At 39.2% G+C, this 17,000-nt stretch overlaps 1 protein-coding gene across 1 annotated transcript in view; it reads right to left on the bottom strand.

Annotated features, from left to right (window-relative positions):
* sass6 (SAS-6 centriolar assembly protein) overlaps positions 1–17,000 on the bottom strand; it is a 23,073-nt gene extending 6,073 nt beyond the window's left edge. Inside the window, exons 1-12 of the mRNA XM_022219372.2 lie at positions 16,741–17,000; positions 10,689–10,743; positions 10,497–10,576; positions 10,294–10,398; positions 8,998–9,166; positions 8,294–8,371; positions 7,190–7,309; positions 6,846–7,037; positions 3,513–3,707; positions 3,133–3,222; positions 2,637–2,816; positions 1,663–1,744 (exon numbers count right to left, since the gene is read on the bottom strand). Of these exons, the coding sequence (XP_022075064.2) occupies positions 1,663–1,744; positions 2,637–2,816; positions 3,133–3,222; positions 3,513–3,707; positions 6,846–7,037; positions 7,190–7,309; positions 8,294–8,371; positions 8,998–9,166; positions 10,294–10,398; positions 10,497–10,576; positions 10,689–10,743; positions 16,741–16,802 (1,408 nt within the window). The 5' untranslated portion in view covers positions 16,803–17,000. The remainder of the gene's footprint in view (positions 1–1,662; positions 1,745–2,636; positions 2,817–3,132; positions 3,223–3,512; positions 3,708–6,845; positions 7,038–7,189; positions 7,310–8,293; positions 8,372–8,997; positions 9,167–10,293; positions 10,399–10,496; positions 10,577–10,688; positions 10,744–16,740) is intronic.

Below are 17,000 nucleotides of genomic sequence, written 5' to 3'. Positions count from 1 at the left end.
GTCCTCAGCACTTTGTTTTATATACACTGATTAGGAGGTTTTCCCAAGGCGATCAGACTGACACTTACAAAAGAATCCTGTACATTGATTTCAGCTCAACGTTTAATACCATCATCCCCCTAATGGAGAAACTCCTCCAACTCAGCCTGGATCCCGCCACATGTCCTGGACTTTCTAACAGAGAGACCCCAGTCTGTCCAGGTTGGAAAGAACTTTTCCAGCACCACCCTGCTGAGCACTGGTTCTCCTCAAGGCCGTGTGCTCAGTCCACTGTTGTTTACACTGCACGACAACAACACGACTATGCAGCCACACAAGAGGGGATCCAGACCATGGAGTTCGCTGATGACACCACAGTGCTGGGACTCATTCGTGGGAATGAGGAATGAAGTGCAGGGATGAAGTGAAACACCTAGAGGGCTGGTGCAGAGAGAACAACCTGCTGCTCAACATGAACAAAATGAAGGAGATGATCAAAAACTTCCAGAGGTCACGACCTGAGCAAGCTCCCCCCAGCATCAGTGGCTGCACAGTGGAGAGAGTAGAAAACCTCAAGTTCCTTGGAGTGCAGATCTTGCAGTCCATGAGCTGGAATAAAAACACCTCAGCGATCTTCAAACAGTCCCAGCAGAAACTGCATTTCCTGAGGAGGCTGAAACAAGCCTCTCTCTCCCCACCAGCATTCTCAGGACTTTCTACACAAGTGTGGTTGAGAGTGTCCTGACACTGTGTCACAACGTCGCAGTTCTCTAGCTGCAGTATGTTTGCAGAGGATAGCCAGGGGAGTTGAGAGGGTCATCGGAGTTCCCCTCCCCTCTGTTCAAGAACTTTTCCAGGGCTGCTGCAGAAGCAGGGCACTAAACATTGTCAGAGACTCCTCACACTCTCTCCATAAACTCTTTGAACTGCTACCATCAGGCAAACGTTTCCAGAGCATCAACAGCTTCATTCCACAAGCTGTCAGAACACTAAACTGCTGATCTGGATCTGCACCTTAAATCTAAAGTGTTAGTATTTTCAGTTTGAGTCTCAGTATTTAAATTTTCATCAGTCCACAAGGTCACTTTAACTGTGTGTACTTTACATCACAGGCTGCTGCTATAGACACGAACAGCTCTAGTGTCAATTTGTAAATACTGCCAATTTTGTAAAAAAAAAAAAAAAAAAGGATATCTTAGAGATATGTGTATGGGTGGGAGGGTGGTTGTGTGACTGCTGCATAAATGTTTAACTACTTTAAGTTACTGGATCCTGGAGAAACCCTCTCTCATCTTGCCTGTACTACTGTTGTATGCACAGCAAAATGACAATAAAGCTTAATTTGATGTCCATGAGTAAAATAAACTAAACTCACAAACAATTATTTGGAGGTGAAACCTGTGTATACATTTTAAATGCATATCAATACTGAACAAAATGTGTCTCAGTTAAGTACTGAGAACTACTGAGTACCAAAGGCTACCCGTGAAAGATTATGAACATTTGATGTCCTAGAAGAAGGGTATGCATAAAAAACACTGTAACAAGGTAATTGTTATTCCAACCAAAGAGTTTTTATGTCTTTAGTGGATCTTTAAACACTGAGGGACTGAAAAGGGTCATCTAATTCAAATTCAATATTGTTAAACTACATAATGAAATTAGTAAAATTAGCTTCCTCACCATTCTCATTTGTTTTTAACACTTCTTTGCTTTCATTTAGCTTCTGTACTGTCATCTCCAACTGCTCCTTCAGTTTTGAAACCTGTAAGATAAAAAGAATATTGTCGTTTCCATAATGAAACATTTTTTTGTCACGTTTTTTGTATTCACCATCTTAACTATGGTGTCTATCTCAACAAGTCCCAATGCCCAGCACCACAGGACACCCTGAGAGGTTCCATGTCCATGGTCCAATGGGTCAGAGCTCATTTGGCAGTACAAGCGGAACCTGCATAATATTAGGGAAGTGGTTTTAACCTGCACGTAAGACTGTGTTCTGTCATCAGTGATTACAATTCATATACACATTGGTTATCACTACGGTAATGAACAAAATTGCTAGTTTTGGAACTGACAGTAAAGATGCTCTAAATAACAGCAGCATGCATGTCATGTAAAGTGTGACATAAATACAATCAGATCAATTTTTGGGTTAGCATCCTTTGCCAGCACCATTTTACTTCTGTACATTTGTAGATTTTTCAGGTAATTGGCATCTTGAAAAATTTGCAACTGTTCTTTTGTGGATCTGTTGTGTCTCACCATGCAATGCCAGACTGATTCCATGATGATGAGATCAAGGCTCTAAAGGTGGCCATACCATCTTTACCAAGGCTATTTGTTCTTGTGGGTGAAGATGTTTTTCTATGACTCTGTCTCTATGCAGCAGTATGAGTATGGGATATTTAACTAACGGTATCGCATGATGGATAAAAATCTAAAGTGCCCAAAACTGTTGCACAATAGTATACAGTTAGAAAAAAATAAATTCAACAGTAAATACCACACTGCCCCTGTCATTTATCAATTACTTTCCGGATGTGATGTGATCTACATATAAGGAGCAAAAATCCTACCACTTTAAATAACCCAGAGAAAAGTCCCAAGTCTGTTAAAATCAGTGGGCCAACCTTTGCCAGGTTTTGGAGTCATACCTGTTCATCCTTGGAAATGAGCTGCTGCTGAGCACTCTGTAGAGCATTCTCAACACTCTGAAGTTTTTCTGATGTGTCCTGAAGAACCTTCTCCTGTGACACAGTCACTGTGTTTTTGACATTTATTTTTCTGACGAGGCCTCGAACCTCCCCCTGCAGCTTCTTAATGATACCATTAGCCTGGATTTAAAAAAGGAGAAAAGACATAAGATGCAATCCAAAACACCCAGTTGCCAGTTTTACAGGCACTCCAACTGTTTGTTTTTTAATCCCTGTCGAGTCTAAATACAACATCTAAACATCTTTCTATACTACAGTTGAAAAGCACTACAAAGTGCATCTTCCAAAATTATCATATAGCAAATATATGTAATATTATATAGGATTTTGCAAATGGAACCTGTATGAAAATAGGATTTACAGTGAGAGTGGTATATTAAACTTCATGAGTATGTGGCGTGTAGCAGACGGGCAACCTGCATTCAGCTTCACAAACCTTTATTAGCTCCTCAGATAGTGATTTCACGGTTGCTTCAAGTTTTTTTATCTTAAGTTCCTTACTTTCTGCATTTTCTTCAACTGATTTCTAGGAAACAAAAATGACAGAATTTATAAATATACAAACAGAAAAAGAGAACATAAGAAACAAGTATTTGATATTCTGCCTTGTTGTCCAAAAATCAGATTAAAGACAAAAAGCAACATTACACAAATAAGATTTGTTCCCCCAAAGGCAGGCTAAACTGGCCAAAAGGAAAAAATGACCTAGATATCCATGTAACAAAATGTGCATCTAAAATCCATCTAAAAGGTTAAGGGCTGTTCTTAGCTTTTCAGGTTACTTTAAAAAGTGTTTATGCAGGAGGCAGTTCTCACCCTCTGCTCCTGGGTGGCTTCCAGCATCTCTTTTGTGCTGTGCATCAGCTGATCCTTATCTTTTATCTCCTGTTCCACAACAGCCACTCTCATCTGCAGCTGGCTCACCAAACGCTCCTTTTCATGAACCTCCGTGTCCAGAGTGCTGTTCTCCCTTCTGAGAGAGAGGACCTGCTGCTTCAAACGCTGGCATTCCTACACACAAAACACACAGCAGGAGATCATGAATACACATTCTGTAAACGGTCAGTCAGTCAGGTAGCAGACATAATCTCATATTTGCTGGCACCAGTTCTATCAAATGTGTTGTATTAAAAATATTGTATACACTATCCAGACTTCTGTGTTTTCATCCACACGCACAACAAATGGGCACCAAGACGTCATTATTTTAACACACATTACTGTGTATAAGTGAACTCCACAACAAAGACAGACAAAGTAATCCTATGTGTATCTAAGACACAGAGAGCACCCTAGAACACGCATCTCTGCTTGACAAACAGAAAGTAGTAATGCCGGCTGTACTGTATTCTCTTCTGCCCTGGAGGTTAGAGAGAGAGTGTGTGTGTGTGTGTGTGTGTGTGTGTGTGTGTGTGTGTGTGTGTGTGTGTGTGTGTGTGTGTGTGCATATTTAGTGAAGTGAAATTTCTATTTATGTGTCATGACCACAATGACATTTTTATGTGAACGGGGAATCAAATCATGATGTGAAAAAAAAAAAAAATCTACAGAGAATGACAAACTAGATCTTCACTCCTCCGAAGCTTCACAACCCTTTATACTGACTTTCAGCATAGTGCTCAACTACAAACTGTTTTGTTTCATTCATTTCATTCAGTGTTGAAGCAGGCAACTTTGAAAAGCTCTTAAAATTTTCTGTAGTGTTACTGCTCCACATCAAGTCCAGACAATTATAGATTTAATGGTGTTCCAAAGCCGTAACCTTTGTAAATTAGCAGCTGTTAAGCAACAAATGGGCATTATGTCAACATAAATTGAATTAAATATCAGTATTCAGCTTTGCAAAAGTAGCTATTGTGGGTTTAGTAAAATATATTTGGTTGCAAGTGCAATCTAATCCAATGTACTTTCTGTCAAATTCAGCAAATATGGTCCACTATATATATATATATATATATATATATATATATATATATATATATATATATACACACATATATATGTCAGGGTAGAGACTGTGATTTGGTAGAATTGGAGTCTCTACCAGTAGAGATTGCGATTGGAGTCTCTACCAGTAGAGATGGAACTTTAAATCTGACCCCTGCCCTGACCCCTGACCCTAACCTTAAAAGTCTAACCTTAGCCCTGACAAGTCTCTACCAGTAGAAACTCCAATTCTACCAAATCGCAGTCTCTACCATGATATATATATATATACACACACACACACATATATAAAGTTTTCAAAGATATTTATTGTCAGTGCATTTCTGCAACGAAATTTATATATATATATATATATATATATATATATACACATACATACATACACACACACACACACACATACTGGGCTTTGCAAAAGTTCTGTTACACGGTTTCATGATCTTTAGAGACGTTTACATGTCGGAGTGAAAAATTCCATTAAATAAACTGAAAGTTCTACCTTATAGGCAGGTGTCCTTAATACAAATTATTTTCTCCGGTGAAGTTGTATCAAGATGGAAGTCAAAAGAGTTGAGATATCTGCTCTCCTTCATGCTGGCCACAACAAGTCTGACAGAGCCAAGCAGTTGAACATCAGCCGGATGACCGTCCACAGAGTCGCGGAGAGGCTCAAGAATGGTGAAGATCTTTCAGTGATCTTTCAAGAATGGTGAAGACCTGAAAGATCTTCACCATTCTTTAGCCTCTCCGCGACTCTGTGGACGGTCATCCGGCTGATGTTCAGCACAAAGGAGAGCAGATATCTCAACTCTTTTGACTTCCATCTTGATACAACTTCACTGGAGAAAAAAATTTGTATTAAGGACACCTGCCTATAAGGTAGAACTTTCAGTTTATTCAATGGAATTTTTCACTCCGACATGTAAACGTCTCTAAAGATCATGAAACCGTGTAACAGAACTTTTGCAAAGCCCGGTATATACACACACACACACATACATACATACATATATATATATATATATATATATATATATATATATATATATAAATTTCGTTGCAGAAATGCACTGACAATAAATATCCTTGAAAACTTTTTAAATTTCCCGACTGCAGAATCAGCAATGGTTTAATCTATCTATCTATCTATCTATCTATCAACAATGGGTGTTCATTTTCATGCACAGGCATAGAGTACAATCTCATAATGACTCTATGAACCTTTAAGCATTTTCCAGATAATAGGTTAATTCCTAATTATTTACAATGGATGTTTTTGTGCAGCAGCAGCTTGTTCAGCAGCGGTGAGAGACAGCAGCAAACACTCCTGTCCTCCTGAGCAGATTTTGCCCTGTGTGCACCCATGCACCCATCCATCCATCCATCCATCCATCCATCCATCCATCCATCCATCCAGCCATCCAGCCATCCAGCCATCCAGCCATCCAGCCATCCAGCCATCCAGCCATCCAGCCATCCAGCCATCCTCCTCTGTAGGGTTGAAGACAAGGGACATTTTGTACAGGTCATCTGTCCATCACAGGGACAGATAACAGAGAGACAAACTAGCACAGTGACATTCACACCTACAGACGGTTTAGAATCACCAGTTAACCTCATCATGTTTTTGGACTGTGGGAGAAAGCCGGTACATCTGGTGAGAACCCACACAGACACAAGGAAAATATGCAAACTACACATAGAAAGACCCCCAGATGAGATTCAAACCCAAGGACCTAGCTGTGAGGCTGCAATGCCACTGTGTTGTCTAGGCTTGCTGACACAGCAAATGCTGCATTAAGTTGGAGCAGGAGCCTGCTCTGGCTCCACCGGGGAGAGAACGCTGTCTGTGGTCAGCTCTTTGGTTCCATCACCTGGTAAAAACAATCTACTCCTGCTAGTTTTTACTCTGTTGTGTTTTGGTGCTGTGTGTGACAGATGATTTAATGTTTGTTTTGCCTCAGCTATGAGAAAAAGACCCCTACTTCCACACATATAAGGCTGGAATTTTTTTTGCCTGCTAGCCAAGTTATTAGTGTAGTCACCGATACGTCCTTGACCTAAAGAAAGGGGTGTGTTTTTTGGATGCCGAGTTCAAATATCAACAAAACCTTCTCAGAAATGGCTTACTCCATCTTTAAACAGTGACCAAAAATTGTCCGGACCCACTCATTCCTCATCTAGTCTCACGCACTCACTTACCTCCTCTGCACCCACAAGTTTAATCTTTAGATCTCGAATAGCAGACTCGTTCTTGTATTTCTTCTCTGTCAGTTCTCTACAGGAGGCCTCCAGCTCTGTCAGTCTGCTCTGGAGCTGCTGGCTGGCCTTTGTGTGAGCACTCTCCAGTTCCTGACGGAGCTGCTCAGTGTGCTGCTGAAGCCTGTTCTGCAACTAAAAGACATCGTAAAGACAAACCAAATAAACACCTGCACAATAATCCACTGCTTGCTCTTGTTTCAATAACCTCCAGCCTCCAATCCTCGCTGACAAACTCTCCTCCCGCTTCCACCTGAAAGATCAGCTCAGAGTCTGTAGGGTCTTACCTCTACAGCCTTCTGTCTTTCCAATTGTAACTCCTGAGAATGACAGCTGGACAGAGAGCTGGTCTGATTTGTCCACTCTAAACGCAGTTTGTCCAGCTCTTTAGTCTTCTCACACAGAGTCTGCAACAGAAATACAGTCACTGTTAATCTGAAACATGCCCTGGTCATTTGTTAGTATTGCATGTTGCAGAAATCTAAAAATACTTCCAACACTTACATTGCAAGCATAGATGTGTTGCACAGGTTTCACTGCACAATATTTGGATGTACACTTTCCATTTTTCATACAAAAATGTTGAATTTTTATCTGAAGCTGGTTGTGACATTGTGAAAGATATCCTCGCCACACAGAATAAATGTCACTGGTTACAGTCACACTGTCTCTGTAGTTCAGAACAATCAGTTTCAAATAAATTCATTTATTTAATTCATTCAAATAAAGTTGAACAGGTTAACATTATTATTGAAAAATTGTGTGCCCTATTTAACACATACTGCACATAAAAAAGATGAAAAGGGAATTGAGAAACTTGGGTACAAACGTTTTCTTTGGCAACTCTTTCTCATTTTAACATTAGTTCATGAACAAATGAGCTCACAACAGGCTCAGAGTTGAGACTGGGAGTTTAGAACTATTTAGATTGAGGTGGAGTTGCCTGTATAGAAAAAAGAAATGTGCATTCAAATGAAGACGACAATAAGAGTGAAATGAAGCAAATTTCTATCCAAGAAATGTCAAAGGTAATTGGTTTACTAAATAAAACATTAAGTACATTTTAAAAAAAATAGGTGCACATAGCAAAAATAGCAAATAACGTTTTAGACCAAGGATTGGAAATCCTGAGGATAATCTAGAAATCTTTTGTATAGTTTAAAAAACATTCCAGACTTCATGACCAGAATATCCCAGGAGTCACCTTAAGATGCAGTGCTGAGTTCTGGAACAAAACTAAATAGTCCTAAAACTAAATTTAACCTGTAACAAGTCAATCACCTCGTCACTGTTTGGGAACAACAAACAGTCCAAGAGGACAGTCATGTCTCACTGCCACGCCTGTACAATTAAGCTGGGGTCCAAACACAGAATCCAGAGACAAAACACACCTGTTGAGCATAACTCAGCTGCCTGGACAGATCCTCTTCAGTCTTCTTAAACTTTGTGTAAAGGGTTTGCTTTTCTGCCTGAAAAATTGAGACGACACATCTTTGTAAACATGGCATAAGCTAACAAATTTCAATGAGGCCACATAGCTAACATAGCACTGGGGTTAAAACGATTCCTCAAGTAATTTGATCACTAAAATGCCTCGAGGCTTCTTTTGATCACTGACACTATCATATATGTATGATACAGTACGTATGTCCACCTGTGTTCTGCCAGGATGCTTATTTCTGCTGCACAGAGCGCTCATTTCTGCTTTTGATGCTGTAACGTCCATGCTAAGCACAGAGTCTGATTACTCACTCAATTGCCAGAATAATCGATAGAATACTTGATTATTAAAATAATCGATTGCTGCAGCCCTAAAAAAAAATACCATCAATTCTTTGACAAGATAATTCCACTTAAACTCTTACTTTAGGTTTATTAACTAAAGTCTACATTTATATAAAAAGCCATATGAAGGTTTTTATATTTGTATCTGCAGGACGATATCAATTCACTGAACTGCTTTAACTCGTTTGGTTAAAATGTACGAGCAATATACAAATGAGAGCACAGTGAAACATTTCAACAAACACCCAGGCAATAAAATGGATTTCAAAGTTACATCTGATAGGTTTATCAGGACGGCGAAAGAACCAACCTTCAGAGATGAAAGACAAACTGCCAGATATTCTTTAACCTCGCTGTCAGAGCCATGTGCAAGCCGTAGAGACAAGTGGTTCAAGTGCTTGAATGCATTTGTTTCTACAACAGTGAAGGTGGCAGAGCCTTCCAGCACTGGAGACTGACATGACAAATACAGGAGAAACCTGTGGATGAAAATGATAAACAATTATGTAGAGTGTGGTGAGGTTTTTGTGAGAAAATTTATCCCTAATATTTTGTCCATTACATTCAATAAAACCTGAGAAACATACAAAAGTCATGTTTTTTTCCCCAATAAACACACAATCACAAAAGACATTTTCACATCAGCTGATCTCAGCCTTTTCTGAAATTTAGAAAGCGATGCAACTTTGGCAGTCTTACAACACACACAGTCTACAAGCTTGAGGTACTTAGATGTTTATTTTAGATTTTTTACATCATGGTGTCGGTTGGCAACAACTGTTTCACTTACAACCACTTGTTTTGCAAACTATAAAGTAATTGCATGCTGACAGCATCAGATTTACATGTGGACGATGTGAACACGTCTACATAAATGGACAACGTGAAAAAGTCAAAGAAGAAAATGGCATGTGCAACTACTTCACAGGAATGGAACAAAGAATTTTTAATGCAGTACATAGATCATGATGCACATGCAGTGCACAAATTCATCCAGTTTGCTTTAATATTTTGGAATACTTTCTATGTGGACAGTCCACAGTCACAAATTTCACACTGCAAGTGGTTGTGTTACATTGTCAGCACCGTCAGTGTGAAGTGTAGTGTGTTTGATGACTTCCTGTGACATTGTCTATAATGCTGCTGGCTGTGTGCGTCAAAATAAAAGCGTTTGCCAGTTGCAGAGTACAAAAAAGGCTGATATCTGGTCTTCAGTGTCATTCTTCAACACTGCTTGCAACATTAAGAACTATTTAAAAATACCTATATACTGCAAAATCCACAATACAGTGAGACAGCAAAAACTGACCCCGGTAAACTTTTGGTTCTCCTTTTTCAAAAGCACGGCCAGGTGGTAAAACTAAATAATGACTGGATTCATTTTTTTTTCCTTTGACTGCACTATGAATGAAGTTAGGGAATAAATCACTTCTTGTAGCATTATTTTTGAGAACATATTCACTGTTTAGCATTACTTCATGAACTGAACATTTCTACACAGAATGTCTGTGTACAAAGGGGATTACTGAGACTGATACAAATCAATATGACGTTTTAGGATATTTTTATTGAGTTGAACAGTGTGGTGGTTTGCATTTCATCTTACCTTGGGCTGTCTGACTCTTGTTCGGAATAGCACAGGTTTAGCAGGTCAATAAACTTCTGAGGAAACGATGCAAAGTCAATCAGTAGCCCCTGCTGGGCTTTTAAGCTACCAAACAATGAAAAAGAAAGAAAACAAGAGATGTTAAGACAATTTGTTCATGTTCCTAAATTTACATTTTATACGCTACTTCTATCAGGACTCACGTTTGGAAATCTTCCTCTGATATAGTGAGGTTGAAGAGAAAAAATGGATCTCCATTATCTGTTAGTCTCACTAAAAGATCCTAGCACAAACAAAAACAAGAGAAATTCAGCTGCCTGAAAAAATCTGGCTATTTTTGTTTATAGCTTATTTAAGAACATTTTCAAAATTATTTGTGTAAAGCAATTACTCACCTTTTTATGTAAAGGGCTTGGCGATTGCTCAATGGTGACACGGATGTTTGCTTTCCTGTAAAATTAAACCAATAAAACGAGGTTAACCGGATCTGATATTGAGAACTGTTTAAATTAATTTATATTGGTACAACAACATTTCTGGGATCATTACATAAGTAGTAAACAGCAGGGATTGACAAATATTGTTTCCTCAGCGCTAATGCTAATAAAGACTCGCAGTCCTCAGAGACTGATGACAGATGTGTGGTACTGAGGGATAAATGAAATAAAATGCCTTTGTTTATATACACTGTACATGTTTAAAATAAAGCAGAACTTCACAACATTTATCCTTCAGTGCTGACAGACTATTAATCATGATGTGAAACCATTCAGGTAGTGCTGTGGACTCTATATGCTCCTTTACATGTGATCATGTGTACTGACCAGGCCTAATATCACGATACATCATACCAACAAGCCAAACCTCCCCCTGGCAGGAAAGTTCCTATACATTTACTTTTATTTTGATGTGTGAATTTTACTAGTGGTTAACTCTCTGATGTTTTGTGTTCATCATTTTTCAAAGGAAAGTTAAACTGTTGCCTCACAGCTCGGTCTTTGGCCCAGGATTTTTATTTGCGTGTTCTCCCTGTGGGCCTGTAAGGATTTCCTCCAGTTACTCCAGCTTCCATCCACACTCCAAAAACATGCTGAGGTTAACTGATAACTCTAAATTGTTCACAGGTGTGAATGTGAGTGTCCTTGGTTTTCTGTCTGTCCTTGTTGTTCCTGTGATAGACTGGTGATCTGTCCAGGGTGAATCCTGCCTTCACCCTAAGTCAGCTGGGACAGATTCCAGCCTCCACAAAACCTGTGAGGTGCACAGATAATGGATGGATAGCTAGATGAGCAGCCCATTGCTGTAGTATAGAATGCAGATTTTTACTGTCTTCTGCAGCTTTTGGAGCCACGCTGCACCCTACCCTCTGCACACTACATTTCAGACAATGTCCTACTGGAGCTTTACAATACAGTTGCTGGATACTTATGGAACATTAACTAACAGTTGGATTGTACAAAGTTTAATGTACTTGAAGTGTTTATTATCTAGGGAATATATATTTTTTATTTAACCTTTATGAAGGTAATCTCATTGACATACAGAGCTTTATTCTCAAGAGAGACCTGTCATGGATGGTATTGGAGTGGGACTCAGCAGCATCAGATACTAAATATTAAATGACTTAGATCCGATGAGAGAAAACTGGATAAATACATCCCAGATGTTGTGCTCTCTAGAATTCCTGCTCATGGAAACACAGACCATTATTCTGCTGTGCGGTAAGCTCTGACTGAACAGGAATATAAAAATGGCATGTGAAAAAGTGAAGTGCTTCACTTTCTAACATGTTCACAGGATTGGACAAGTTTGTGGTGGGAGGCTAAGACCCACTGTAACTTGTTTGGAGCATTTTAAACAAAACAAATTCACTAAAAGCAAGGGCAGGGAACCCAGGACCAGATTCTTTGGAATAATCAATTTCCTCCTGAGATAAATGCCAAAATGTAAATTGTATGTCCAATTATGAAGGAGCACTGAGACTAAATGTATGCACTGCACACATTATTGACACTCTGTACATAAATAATCACCTGCACGTGGACTCAAAGTTAACTCTTTGGTTATTCTAGATGATTGCACAGTCTGATGGGTTGTTTAAAAACACGTATTTTTTAAAAATGTTTTTGCCTGGTAAGATGCATGAGGTTTTGAATTAAAGGGGAACTTCAGTTTTTTTCAACCTGGGGTCTGTTTTCATATGTTGGATAGTTTCAACGAGTGTCCCACAACATACTAGAGATGAGAAGTGAACAAAAACCTCCACATTACCTGGATAGAATACTTGATTACCTCTTTGTTGTGGTCTGTATCCAAATCTCAGGACGCTAGAAAGCAAATCTCGTTCCGAAATCGCGAGATTCGTTGAGACTATCCGAGCTGGTCAGTGTGGGGGAAAAAAGCACGTTAGGGCGGACTTTGACGTGGGGGGGGGGGCAAGTTGCCCCATACTTTTTGCTAGCTGAGCTGCTAAGCTGACTGCCTGGCTAAATACTGGAGCTATGGCGAAAATTCATTTCTCCATCACTCACATGTATGAAATGACATGAAAACAGACCCCAGGTTGAAAAAAACCGAAGTTCCCCTTTAACTGACAAACAGTGATGTGTGTATTTTAGCTATAAACACATTCAGACACCATTAATGATGGAACTGGGTTCACTCAATATGATGGAACACGAATGGAGGAGTGTCTTTAATAAATCTAAACCATATAAGCATCCAAAGTAAAGATAACAATTGTGTTGGTCCAGATGTGGATAAAAATACAGCTGATGTTGCAATTGCTAATTGGGCATGTTTAAACATCTCCAAAATCAAACATCTGCTGTTTGGAGGATCAGTGCAACAGCACAGACAAAGCAACAGGAGAAACCATGGAAATACTTCTGTTTGTTGACTTCTGCATTATTGAACCGATACAAAAAAGTCAGCTGAATAGATGCAAGCGGCCCTATCAAGGATTAAGCTGTGTACAGATAATAGATGGATGTTTTCTTGTCATTTCATTTTTGCCTTTTGACAGGAAAACAAATTAAACTTTCGTATGGCAGTACGGCAGCTGCATTAACATTTAATGGCTGAGTTTGTCCATTGGGAATATAAATTTAAAAAGATATCAACAATGTAATTTTGACTGGTTGCAATTACACTGACTAGTCAGAGTTTTTATATCAGATATCTATCTCAAAGTAACAGTTACAGATATTTGTGATTCACCTGTGACTTGTCAAATAATAGCTGTAGCTGTCATTATGACTAACCAGAATTTTTATGCTTGATGATGCTCATGTGAGTATTGGCACTGGATCCATCATTGGTCCAGCAAAGTATTCGAACACTGTTAGCAGCAGGACCCACGGCTCTGGTGTGGATACATTTGTTACAAAGTGCTGTGAAATACAAAGACTTCATCTGTGAATGTCGGCTAAATGGTGGAAATTCATCAGTAACAGTGTTCAATTCAAAAGGAGCACTGAATACTAAATGTATGTAAACAAAAAAATAAGAAACAGCAGCTGATAAAAAAATAAATGTACTGTTCAGCAAAATAAGAAACTGAACAGCACATTTTCTTTTTAACATTTCTTTTACACATCTGTACTAAAGGTTGTGTCTTAAGTGTTTTGATAAGTGTTGCATTTTATTGTTGCAGCCTCATCAAAGGAGAATTTCTGTCACTCTTTGGGGCAGACAAAGTTTATCTATTATATCGATTCTATTCTAATATATTTGAAAAGCAAGCTGCCTCTACGTCTCACTTGCGGTAGCTTCTAACGTAACTACAGATACCTGCAGCATCATTTTGCCTCATTAAAACCTTCATTCAGGATATCTGTAATTACATTTTGACTTGACAAAATTCCACTTATTGATGGGATCATTCTGACTAGTTCAAGCTTAGTTGAAGATATCTAAAAAAGTGCAACAGAGATTTTGTTCTTAGAGACATTAAAATATGTTGAACTACAACGATTAGTTATGTAGATTTTTGAATTACAACTTCTCAGAATTCAGCTCCAGCTATCCTCGGCGTGAACTACGGATATCTGCAGTTGAATCATAGATAACTGTTTAATGAAATCCTATAAAATGATTGTTAAAACTTACGTTATATGTGAAGTGAAGATTTGAATATCTGAAATGTTATGGTTTCCTTTAATTGGGCTGGGAAGGATTGGATTATCGATGTGTTCAATACATATGCAGTTAAAATGACTTGCCATTGGTCATAGCCTCATATGAGGAGCGTCATACTCAATTTAGATTGGTAAGATACACGAGATATCTGCAGCTATTATTTTGTCTAGTTCAAATTATTACAGATTTCTGTAACTGTCCCTTTGACTGGTCATAGGATGTTGTAGATATCTGGAAAAATATTCAGACTAGTCAGTGTACACCGTGTCCCAAAAGTTTATTCTACACACTACAAGACTGAATATGAAATATAATGAATTTATTTAATAATCACTATTTCCCCCTGTCACTTTGATCACAGCTTTCAGTCTTTCAGGCACAGAATGTACAAGGTTCTGGAGTGTGGATGGTTTTATCTTCCTTCACTTCCGCATAGCCTTAGATTTGAGCCGTTTCATGGTGGTCGGTGGTGGACTGTTAAAGATGCGACTGTTCAGGATTCCCCAACAATTGGGTTGAGGTCGGAGGAGTTTGGTGGCCGCTCCTCCTTACAGAAAACAAGTAGATGCTCAGAGCAGCACTGCTGAGTCATAAAGGCAGTTTGAGCATCGGTACCATTTTGAATAAATACCAATTCTGAATGTCTGTTAATTATTTCCCATTCAGTCACAGGCCCTGATTTTTTTCCTTCTGGCCAAAACTGGAAGCATTTCCTTTTCTAGACTGTTACTGGTATAATATTGTGCATTTACAGTGGTACTTTGCAGCTCTGTGCAGCTCTGACAGAGCTGAAGTGGATGTAGCCCCCAAATCACTGAATTTCACTTGATCAGAAGATGTCACTTTTTCGCGATCATCTGTATAGATGCGGCCATTTTGACTGTTGGGTGTCGAAAATAAGTAGAGAGGGCATTCACCAGAGAAAATCCAGTTCTCCCAATCATTTGGAGTCAGAGTTATGGACTTCTTTGCTAAAGCCAATCTCTTCTCCTTTTGCAGTTTGGTGAGTCGTGGGGTACATTGCCTCTTGGAAGCTTTCAGCCCCAATGGTTCAGTTAAAGAATGATGCACAGCGCTCTCAGAAACATCATCTCCAAAATTTTTCAGCCTGTCGGCATGACTGGTGTCTTTTACTCTTGGTCTTTCTCATCAGATCTTTGGCTCTTGCAGTTAGGCCAGATGGACATCCTGAGTGAGGAAAGTCTTTGCCACCACTTCTGAACCTAGTGGATACTTCTGCTGGCTTCAGCTACCTGCTGACCAGTTTTTCCTGCATTTCGAAGAGCAATGGCCTGTACACGAATCTCAAACTCTGAAAGAGTAGCATTTCCACCCTTACTATAAGTCATGGTAACAACACTTCCAAACTTTGGTTATGTGTAATGAATTTTGGTCAAGCAAGAAATTTCTATAGTGGGACGGGACCTGACAGTTTGATCAGACAAACAGCCAAACAGTACCTGACTGACTAGATGTGCACACATTTTGGTGATAATCAAACATCTTAGTGTGTCCTCAATCGCTCGTCTCCAATGAGTCCGAAACGCTTTAACTGGCACAAAAAAGTTTGAGCACATTTCACCAATTTTAGATTCACTCCACTGGCTGCCCATCTATTTTAGAAAACATTTTAAAATTACTTTGTTTTTAAATCTTTAAATGGTCTTGCCCTACCATACCTCTCTGAGCTTCTTCATCCATTTACACCGAGCCGATCCCTCAGGTCAGATGACCGGCTGCTCCTCAGGGTGACCAAAACAAGGCTGAAGCTCAGAGGGGATCCAGTGTTTTCCATTGCAGCTCCAAACCTTTGGGATGAACTTCTGCTACACATCAGACAGGCCTCCTCACTGTCTAATTTTAAAACCTCTTAAAACCCACCTCTTTTCTTTGGCTTTTCACGTCACCCTGTATCTGGGATGGGCAGTCCAGCCTGTTTAGTCTATTTATTGTTTATGTTTTTATTGTGTATTTTGCTTTTAGTTCTATTGTTTTTTTTTTAGCTCGTTCTATTGTGTTGATCTTAGTTTTATTATTTTCATCTTTTGATTATGTTATTACTCCTCTGTACAGCATCTTGGTCAACTCTGGTTGTTTCAAAGTGCTCTATAAATAAATTTGATAATTTGATCTTGTCCAGTGAACGAACCTTTGGGAAACGATGTATTACAATGTGTGTTAAACTAACCTGAATGGTGTTACTGATGTCCGCAAACGTCTCGTCATAACTGAAACTTCCTAAAACATACTCCAGGTAAATATGTAGATGATTGTTTGTCTTGTGGATGTCTGTGTAAGCGGTCTCACCTCTCCTCGCTGTCCCTGCATTTCACAGTAACGTGTAGCTCTTTGCTGAAAAGCTTCTCCATAGCGTTCAACACACTGACGGCTCTTTAACGGCTCTGATCCGTTCGTCCTCCGGGCTCTGCTCCAGAAACAGACGTGACGAGGAGCAGCTAAAAAGAAGCGGCTCTAGTTTCCATCACAGCTTCTCTGTACGTCCAGTATTTTTGATTTGGCGCTTTTTACCCGCCAACTAAATTGTCCTGGAAACGGAAGAGAATGTT

Source organism: Acanthochromis polyacanthus, chromosome 4 (assembly GCF_021347895.1).
Source record: "Acanthochromis polyacanthus isolate Apoly-LR-REF ecotype Palm Island chromosome 4, KAUST_Apoly_ChrSc, whole genome shotgun sequence".
NCBI lineage: Eukaryota > Metazoa > Chordata > Actinopteri > Pomacentridae > Acanthochromis > Acanthochromis polyacanthus.
The sequence above is the reverse complement of the archived record's forward strand: the minus strand, read 5'-3'. Positions and strand labels throughout refer to the sequence as shown.